The following is an 11,027-nucleotide window of genomic DNA, read 5'->3' on the forward strand; positions in this document are numbered from 1 at the left end:
ATTACTTGAGTGGGTAGTTTGTAAATTATTTATTTATGTGTACATCTATATGGATCATAGTTTATCAATACGAGGTTGGAATTTTTTTTTCACATTGGTAGTTGTTTGTAGATGGAAATTTAAGAAATGATAATATATTTTATAAGTCTGTTTATTATAATATTATATTTTTATTTTATTTTAAAGCAATATGTTAAAAAAAAAACCTTATCATAGTCGTGTACCCAAGTCATCTAAACATAAATAAATATTGTTAGTACAACTCTTGTTATAATAATATAACTAGGTTAAAATCTATGTAATATGTTGATTGAGAAATTAAAATATTAAATAATACACAGTGAGTTGGCATAAAAAGTAAATGACATCCAAGTATTGTTAGACTGGAGGGAGTGGTGCCATCAAAATCGCACTCCTTCCTCTGCCACATAAGCGTCACATTATTTTTTACCATGCAAGTGTGGTTTCTTGTCATACTAAGGGAGTGATGGCACACTTTTTTTTTCGTTTTTTTTAGCTATTTTAATTAAAACTTATTTTTTAATAAAAAAAACATAATTTTTCATTACTTGAAAATTAAAAAAAAATTACATTAAAAATTAAAAAAAACATTACATTGCATTAAAAAAACGAAAAACACACACACGATATTAAAATAATCCTAGAAACTTAAAAAACACAAATAAAATAACTAAAACAAACTACATAAAGTCGTTCTCTGAGAAACTTGTCTTCGGAGTCATCCGGTGGATCCAAATTAAGGTTAATGTTTTGAACCTCGTAAATGTGTTCCACCAAGTCATTAAAAGATTGTGAAATGTTTCAGTGCAACGTATCTCTGCTCTCCTGGTCATATACTCTTCGCCACCAATTTTTATTGGTTGTGTCTCTGGTATGGTTTATTCCTCGTCAAACGCACATATCGTTCTTCCTTCGTCTTCAATAATCATGTTATGCAATATGAGACATGTATACATGATTTCTTGAAGTTTTTCCTCGCCTAAATTAACTGCTGGTTTTTTCAATATGAACCACCGTTTCTTCAGAGCTCCAAAAGCACGCTCAACATCCTTCCTAGCTCTTTCTTGAACTCTCTTAAATTTTTTTCGTCTAGAACCATGTGGACACATAAACGATTTAACAAACACAGCATACTCAGGATAGATTCCATCGACCAGATAATAACCATAATTATATGGCATTCCACGCACTTCAAAAGAAGAATCTGGTGGTGATCCATCGTATATGTTGTTAAATATAAGTGAACGATTAAGAATGTTGATGTCGTTAACCGAACCATGAGAACCAAAAAAGCATGCCAAATCCATAGATCTTGTGATGCAACTGCTTCTAGTATGACCTTTGGGTGACCATGATCACCTCAGGTAAATTGCCCATGATATGACGTAGGGCAATTTTCCCATGCCCAATGGAGACAATCTAAGCTTCCTAACATTCCAGGAAACCCATGCACACTAGCATTATGAGCTTGCAATTGCAAGATGTCATTACGTGTAGGCTTACGTAAATATTTAAGACCATAAAACTGAATCACAGTTTTGCAGAAATAGTGGAGACTGTCTCGTACGGTCCTAACAGACATCTTAAAACTTTCGTCTAACGCATCAGGCGAAATGTCGTATGCTAACTAATGAAATGCGGCCGTGCATTTTTGTAAGGGAGTGAAACCGGGTGTACCTCTAGCATCGTAGCCTTGTTGAAAAAAATAACACTCCCTCGTTACATCTTCAACTATACATTCGTATAAACCTTTGAACATTCTGAAGCGCCTACGAAAATAATATCATTGATAAGTAGCATTTTCTTGAAAATAGTCTTGCACCAAACGTTGGTTGACTTCTTCACGATTTATGAAAATATATCTTCGTGTTCTCCGTTGAGAACTTGCAGCTGCGTTATTGCATAAAGCATCGTATGTTTGTTCCGCCATTTGAGCACATGCAACAGCAGCATAAAAAATAGTTTGAAATTCTTCAGAAGATGACATCTTTGAGAGAAATTGGTAATTTTTTTTAGAATTTGAGAGAGAAGGGTTTGTATTGTGTGAAAAAAATGAAGTGTTTGTATATATATAGGAAAGAAAGGCAAAAAGGAAGAATCTATATATATATATATATATATATATATATATATATATATATATATATATATATATATATATATATATATAAAGCGCAAAAAGACCGTTCAACGGTCAAACTTTCACCAGCCAATCACGTGTCGCGGTCATCTAGAGCCGTAGTGCGGCCAAAACCGCATTCTGGGGACGGTGTGTGCGGCTGAGGTGATACAAACCGCGGCCCCAAACCGCAGCCACACCCTCCAGCCTAATAAGTTTCAAATCCAAAGCAATATTTCGAAATGGTATGAAGGTTCACCCGAAGCATCAAAGTGAAAGTTAAAAGTTGTTGTTCACCTGAACTGGTTTATAGTGAATAAATTGTTCAGAGAATGGTTGGTGTTTTTATTTTCTTTACAACTATACAACATTTGTGTTTTGTAGGGTATAAAGTTTGTGTGTAATTTGTTTGGTATGTCCTAATACCCAATCAATTTTCACTGAATATAGTCATTGTTGTGTGTTAGATTAACTATATACAAATATGTATGCTACAACTTTTGTGTTGCGTAGGGGAAGACAAACTCCATTTTACCCTCTCTTTTTTTTTCTTATATTTTTTATGAAAAAAACGAGTTAGTATATCTCCATGATTGAATACACGACCTACTTATTAAAAAGTTAAACATTTATGATATATGAAATGGATTATTTTTTGTTTGGCTTTTCGAATTGGATATGGCATTTTGCTCGTTAGTCTTTTCATGCCGGGTTATAATGATTTCTTTAATCTTTTCAATGGTTCGTACACTTAAAAGGCCCAAGAGACGTTGAAAGGCCCAAGCGTATACCAAAAAGACGTTTCCTCTGCTCATACACATTCTGTCTGCTGCTCCCTGCAATGGAAGCGTTTCCGGGTAAAGATTCATCTCTTTCATTTCTAGTATTTCAGTAGCTACACGCGCTGTTTCTGTTTTCTTTTTCATTTATGTCGTTAGGGTTTTTTTCGGATGAAAATTTGGACCTTCTTTGGCTTTGATATCGTTTAAATTTGTTTACATGTTTTTTGTTTATGTGTTCCTGTGGACATTGTATATATGTTATTTTCAATTCGATTATTGTAGTGGAAGTTAACTGGAATGCAGCTCTTTTTGGGTTTGGGGAGGTTTCAAATACGGCGATTGTGGTGCTTAAGGGTTAAATATATATATATATATATATATATGAACACACACCTTGCTATCTGCATCCTAAAAATGTTTTCTTTTTTGTTTTCACATCAATTGTTTTTAACAGCGCTAACTCATATTGTTTTGATTTAGATTATGAGGTTAAAAGTGGCAAATCATTTTATGTAAATGTTCCTGAAGACAAAGTTGTGATTCTTACAAAGGTAAAACTCGCGATGTGCTTATTTTGCTGCATTAAGAAATAACAATACAAGTAACTAAAATTCTTTGTACACAGGCTTATCTTAAAGAAGATACGGAGAGAGTAGACAAAGACAAAACAATTTATTTGCGCCTTAGAGTTGATGGAAGAAGGCTGGTAGCTGGAAGCCTTCACACTCAAAGGCGGCGTGAACAAGTATTGAGTTTGACTATTGACAAAGATTTTCAGATCTCACACAGTTTAAGCAATGGCAGTGTCCACTTCTCTGCCAGCCATAGCTGATAGAAATTGTGATTATCTATATCCTTTTCTCAAAGTCAAACATACATTTGTTTTGTTTTGGTCCAAAGGAAAATGGTTGTTTAAAAAAATTAATAGTTGAGCATTTAGCTTAAACAACCCAATGACCAAAATTCTGAAGATAATTCAATATAATGACCAAAATCGTATTGTGGGACTTAAACTGAATACATATTAACTTCGTGACTAAAATTATTATTCTCTTTTACCTTGATATTCCTCCCAAATGCATCTAGCTCATTGCCATGATTTTATTAGGTCGATGACTAATATTAGTTAAAGAAATCAATGACTACCCTTAAAATTTTGAAGGGAGACATAGTCTTATACAATAAAAAAAAATTATGAAAATCGATACAGTATCTTCCATCCATATATCAAATAATGATTGGTTGTAAATAAAGACATTTTACATTGTAAAAATAGTAATAAAACACCCAAGTACATTTTTGTATTGTTGAGAAAATAAAATCGGCGTCTGCTTCTTTGCAACTATCAAGTTGTGAATATTACACATCAGATTTTATTTTCTTACATCCTTAGCCATGAAGGTTGCTGCACTTTTAGTTGTGCAAGCCATAATAGTAAACAATGATTGGCATACATATAACCAAAGTATAAACAAACATAACATGAAGAAGATAAATTTTACCATAAAAATACATTAATGTAATGGAGATAATTGGTTTGCATGTGACAAAAGAAAAAAATGATTAAAAATATCGGTTGCAACTTACAATTATTTAGAATAGCTCTCCACCATTGACATATTCCAAAACTGTAAATCTTGCTTTATGAGCTAAAATAGGCATCAGAGAAAATAAATCAATGTGCTAAGTTGTATGATGAATGGAGGTTCATATTTTCGCATAGGCATAATGCTTAGTCTCCATGTGTAATAAAACCACTTGCAAATAGAACTCCTAAGAAACTATTGTGGGTATCTTTTCTTTTCCGTATAATGAATTGTAGGTAATTAATTATTTAAATTGGGTGATTCATCAATAGGGTTCTCATGTGACTGAGAATCCATAATATTTTAGAAATTAAGTCTTAATAAGAGATACATGATAATTAGCTTTTACATGTGGAATTTCGATTATGTAAGTCGTGGAATACGTTCTTTTCTTGCTTTGTGATGCTATATTGTGTATGTTCCTAACAATAAATCAATTATTAATTTCTATTTATAATAAAACTAATAAATGACTCAATTTATGATACATATCAGTAAAGTCTTTCTCAAGAATACTCCATTTCTTTCCAAACCAATAACCTGTGGTGACAATTTTTTTTGATTTATATGAAAATTACACAACCAATAACTTCTTGTGATTAATCCAAAAACCAAAATCCATTTTTTTTATTTATATGAAAAGTACACAACCAATAACTTATTGTGATTAATCCAAAAACCAAAATCCATCATCGACTATTGTCATTACAGAAAAAAAAATCTCCAAAATTAAAACCTAGGCATCCAGTTTTGTTCCACAAAAAATAACGAAATTAGAACTACATGCACATAAAAAAAATCAAAACAAAACATAAATACCTTGCATGAGGAACCATTATGAGGAGCCTACTGGAATCATGGTCTTCGTAACCAATTTTACCTTAAAAACATTTATGAAAAAACCACAACCTAGAAGAAGATGGAATAACTCAATTTTGCATATCAAGAATGACGAATTCATATCAAACTGAAATAGAAAACAATAACTAATTAATCAATGAGAAACAATAAACTTTACATTATGTAGAACAGTTATGCGGTCATTGTAGGCGAGACTTCGAATATCTTCCCCGTCTAATATGTAGTTGAAGAGGAAGATAAATGTTAACGATATTAGTGGCGAAGGATAAGAGCAGCAACGTCGTAGGAGTGGTGGTGACGAGGGAGATATTGATCTTGAATTTCAAAATCACGGATTATATTAGCAATTTGGTTTTCAAAAGAGATGGGCAAAATTTTGGGAGATATTGTCGTGATTAGGGATAACCGATGAATCAAATTAAAAGAGATAATCAAGGAATCTTTTAAAATGTAACTAAATTATCCGAAATTTTTTAATTTCAATTTCAATTATAAATATAAATATATTAATACGGAAATTAGTTATTAATTAATTGCCAAATATATCTTTAAAATTGTTTTGGGCGGGAAAATAAAAAGAAGTTGGACTAAGAAAGTGCCATGTGGCATAACCTGAATGTAAAAAATGGACATGTGGCATGTGAAGGATTCTTTTTAAGATAAGATAAGATAAGAAGAGGGGATAATGCATACACACGCTGATTAAATACTAAATTGATTAACGCAATTATTGCAATATATGCTTCCTCCCGTGAGAAATAAATAAAAAAACATGAAATTAATGGAACTAGCGGTTACAAGATCAAACATGAATTACATTAAGAGCCATTAATGTATACCTGAACCCTAATAAAGTATATTATGTTCAAGATAAACAAAATAAAAATAAAGAATTTATAAGTTTGATGTCGTAATTACCAGTTTCGCACAAGCAACACCAATCACTTGATAAGTAAAATTCGTGATCAATAGAAGCCAATCGATTGATAATAATCACGACAAACAATCGTTTAAGAGATTAAGAAAATAGAACTAGTCGATTAAGAAAACAACAACAATCGACAGTAACAATCACGTGTTTGTGAAATAATTCTGGAAGTTGTTTTCTTAATTAAAAATTAAGAATAATTACATTCATAGAAAATCAATTGGACGTGATTTTATTAGATAGCAGGGTAAAACGACGCAGTATATGTTTAGGTATATAAGTTTATATAGAGTTGTTAGTTATATTCACTTTTCCCATATATATATATATATATATATATATATATATATATATATATATATATATATATATAGAGAGAGAGAGTTAGGTTCAAATGTTTTCAACAAATATTGTGTGCTTAAATGCACCAATGAGAATTCAAGACATAATAAATAATTAAATAAATCAATAAAGGGTATTTTGGATATTTTGTACTTTTAATTAAGGAAATCATTTAATTGAAATCCTACAATTATGGAAATAAAGTAAATATATTTGACCTAATCCTCCACCTTCGTTTCCTGGAACATCACCACTACAGAGAATAATTTCAGCGACTTCCCACCGCCGATTGCAGCCCTTCCTTGCGATCGATTAAGAGTCATCGGCCATTTTCTGAATGTTTGTGTGTTTCTTTCTTTTCCGATGAATTGAGGATTGAAGTCTTTCCCTCCCTGTGTGATTGTTGTCGGATAGAAGGAGCAGCCGTCGCTGCCACTTGACGGCAACACTGCTGCCTCCGTTCCATTCCTTTCCACGATTGGTGGCTGACGGAGACGGAGATAGTGAACCAAGGGAAGCCTGCCAGAGATTAGATCTCCCTTCCTTGCGCTCTGTTCAACCACCGGTGAACCCATTGGAGCTGCATTCAGGGGCTTTTTCATGGAAGTTGTTCTAACACTATATGTAAGTGTTTGATTTTTCCTAATTTTATTTACCTATTTGATACTATATTCTTGATTTTTTGAGATCCATCATATAAAGATGGTGAAGTCTTCAGTCAATGATTCACTTGCTCAACCTCAATTTTACCAGTACATAAAAAAATCAGATGGTGAAGTCATCCGACTTCACGCACATAGAATTTTAGAATAGTTTCAGATAACCTATAAACAATTACTTTATCATGTTTGTATTCTATCTTGTAGAATTTGATATTTGAAAAAGACATTGGTGAAAAATTTATTTCTTATCTTCTTCATGAATATCAAGCACCAAAGGAATAATCTTCAATTAGTAGCAGTAGCAAAATCGTCTTAATATCTAATATGATAAGGGTAATTCTGCCAGAATGGAACCACGGATTCCAATTTTGTTAGAATGAAATCTAATATGTTGGTTTGATAAAATGTTCACTTCAAATTATTCTACTTATTCTAATGTATGTTGTATAAAATCATGCTCATGTTTATCTCCTTTTTGCAGCTCCTTGTATAAAATCATTCTCATGCAATACAATTATGACAGAATGCCAATCGCACAAAATGTCAATATCATAGAATGCTAGCATATTTTGAAGTGGCTTAGAGGTCAAACATACACAAAATGTCAATCTCACAACAAGTATATTTGTTTAACTGGTAATGAATTTGTGATACTTTATGGTTGATTTTATAGTCTCTACTACATTCTGTCATAATTTATAGTTTTTATTTTTCTACTATATCCTGTTAAAGTTTATAGTCTTTAATACATTTTGTCAGAATTTATAGTTTTTATTCTATTAGAATGCATTGAATTGTTTAATTTTTGAAACTTGATTATGTTTTCTTTGTGGATTTAGGTTTTGAAGAGGCTAACATTGATGTGGAGAAGGAAGAAAACATATAGAACGAGAGTGTATTATACTAGAATGTGTTATCCTACAATGTATAAAGTGTTGCTTAAAAATCATTTCTTTCAGAATGTTGTTATTATTCAATGAATCACAATCATACAATGTAATTATTTGTTATATTATTAGTTCAAGAATTGATTTTGTGTATTCTTTCAGAATGTATCTACTAGTTTATGGTTGGCATTCTGTCATTCTGACAGAATAAAATAGAAAAATATATTTACTAGTTTATGGTTGGCATTTTATCATTCTGACAGAATAAATCGGATTTTTAAATTTGAATTAATTTAAAATATTCATATTTTTAAAAAAGAAAGGAATTAATTATCCCTAAAAATCCGAAAATTTCCTTTTTTAATATAGGTTAATTGATTAAAATATCCTTATGCTGAAATTTGTGTGATTATATGGTACATGTTATCCTATTCTACTATCATAGACCCTCAAATCATAACTTTTGATTATATTCCATCCGATGATACAAATCTGCGCATTCTGGCACACAATAGTTAGTAAAAACAAAATTATATATATATATATATAGTTAGTTAGTTAGTAAAAACAAAATAATCTAATCCTATATATATATATATATATATATATATATATATATATATATATATATATATATATATAGGATTAGGTTCATGTGAGACGGTCTAATTTTGTGTGACCGTGAGACGCATTTTTTTATTTTTTTTTTATTTTTTATATTTTTTTAATTTTTTTTAGTTAATTCAAGTTCCGAAAATAATATTTAAAAAAAGAATTTTTTGATTTTTCCTTTTATTTTGCATTTTAAAATTATTTTTAGAATATGTACAGTGTAATATTCTATTTAGAATATTTCACGTATTTTTCAAAAAAAAAAAGATTTTTTTTTATTTTTTTTAGTTAATTCAAGTTCCAAAAATAGTATTTAAAAAAGAATTTTTAGATTTTTCCATTTATTTTGCATTTTAAAATTATTTTTTAGAATATATCAGTGTAATATTCTATTTAGAATATTTCACGTATTTTAAAAAAAACGGGAATTTTTTATTATTTTATTATTTTTTTAATTTTTTTTTAGTTAATTCAAGTTCCGAAAATAATATTTAAAAAAAGATTTTTGGATTTTTCCATTTATTTTGCATTTTAAAATTATTTTTAGATTTGGTCTCACGGTCTCACAAAATTAGAATGGTTTCAAATGAACCTGAATATATATATATATATATATATATATATATATATATATATATATATATATATATATATATATATATATATAGTAGAAAAGTTTGAGGCCCGTGCTAAGCACGGCCTGTGAAGGGTATTTTTGGTATTTCCTGGGAAAACCATAATATTATACTAACAACCATACTCTAACAAACACATCATAATTTTCTTTCTTGAATTTTTTTCATAGGGTTAAACGCAACAAATAGCAATGAACTTTCATTAATATTTTTCAAATGATTCTATCGATAAAAAAATGTAAGAATGCTATTATTGGTAAACAAATGTGAGTGCATTGGTATTACAGTTGGCCAAAATATATTATGCTAGCAACCAAAAAAGTAAAAGAATAGTGTTATAAACAGATGTATTTTCAATGTACAATGTGTGAGTAAGAAAAAGAAAATGAATCTACATTGTTATTACCAAAAGTCTATTGTTATTTACTTATGTGAATTTTTTGTATTATGAAAAATGTATCAGGGCCTATTCAGATAGGCCGATTTTAATTAACCTTTGATGTATTGTCCATTGTTCTAAAGCAGGTCTCACGATGGCATCCTGCTAATTTTAGAATGAGTAAGTGTTAAAGCGAACAATATGAATCATAATGGATATTTACTATTAGTTAGATAGTTTACTGAAAGCTTGAAAAGCTATTTTGAAATGAAAATTTAAAACCTTCATTCTTTGTTTCATGGATCATGTGTAAATCATCTACACCAGCCATCTGAGCAACAAATATGGAAGTCTAAGTTTGTCAACAAGAGCATCTGCTCTCATCAAGAATCATGAGAAAAAAACATGAAAACAATAAACAAAAAAATATGTTTTGTTCGATATAGAATCGTACAAGCTATAATACCAACTTCATTCATCACAAACTTTTATATGCATTTTGTTACAAAATAGCAAATGCCAACCATTCTTTTTGTTTCATAACACAAATACTGAGGCATTGCAAGCAACACTAAATGACATGATTATTGTTGAGATACTTGTTGCCATCTTTAGAACCTTACTGACTAAATGAAAAAAGAAAATAAATGATTGATTTTAACATACCGACATTGAGGTGGTTGTATTCATCGTAGGAAGTTCAAGATGAACTTGAGAAGGTACTTGTTTTTCTTACTCTAAGCCTATCAAAAATTCAATTTGGGTGTTTTAGAACTGTGTGCGATGATATCATGCCAAGTGCTTATGGAAATGCCTTTGTGAATCATTTACACCAGCCATCTGAGCAACAAATATGGAAGTCTAAGTTTGTCAACAAGAGCATCTTCTCTCATCAAGAATCATGAGAAAAAAACATGAAAACAATAAACAAAAAAATATGTTTTGTTTGATATAGAATCGTACAAGCTATAATACCAACTTTATTCTTCTTTTGCATGACATATTCCACATCTTCCTAATGTAAATGTATACCTCCATAAAGAACCAATCGTCCTTAAACTAACCTACGGTTCCAAATTCTCATTACATACGTCTATTAGACACAATCCGACAAGAACTTACTAAAAATCAATCAATCCAAAAAGAAGGAAAGAAGCCGGGATGTTTTAAAAATCTAAGTTTTAGAAAAAAGTAGGGAAATCTATGAATTATT

General features: G+C 30.3%; 2 protein-coding genes across 2 annotated transcripts; one reads left to right on the top strand and one right to left on the bottom strand.

The window, feature by feature from the left end:
* Window positions 1-899: 899 nt before the first annotated feature.
* On the bottom strand, window positions 900-1,328 carry LOC145016069 (uncharacterized). Its single transcript, XM_078974497.1, has one exon. It carries the CDS (start codon window positions 1,326-1,328, stop codon window positions 900-902), a length of 429 nt encoding a protein of 142 aa, XP_078830623.1.
* Window positions 1,329-2,912: 1,584 nt separating this feature from the next.
* Window positions 2,913-3,871, top strand: LOC145014430 (histone deacetylase HDT1-like). The gene is made up of 3 exons (XM_078972795.1): window positions 2,913-2,997; window positions 3,403-3,473; window positions 3,548-3,871. Exons 1-3 carry the CDS (start codon window positions 2,982-2,984, stop codon window positions 3,752-3,754), a joined length of 294 nt encoding a protein of 97 aa, XP_078828921.1. The 5' UTR covers window positions 2,913-2,981; the 3' UTR covers window positions 3,755-3,871.
* Window positions 3,872-11,027: the final 7,156 nt, after the last annotated feature.

This window comes from Lactuca saligna, chromosome 9, assembly GCF_052625555.1.
Source record: "Lactuca saligna cultivar CGN05327 chromosome 9, ASM5262555v1, whole genome shotgun sequence".
Classification (NCBI taxonomy): Eukaryota; Viridiplantae; Streptophyta; class Magnoliopsida; order Asterales; family Asteraceae; genus Lactuca; species Lactuca saligna.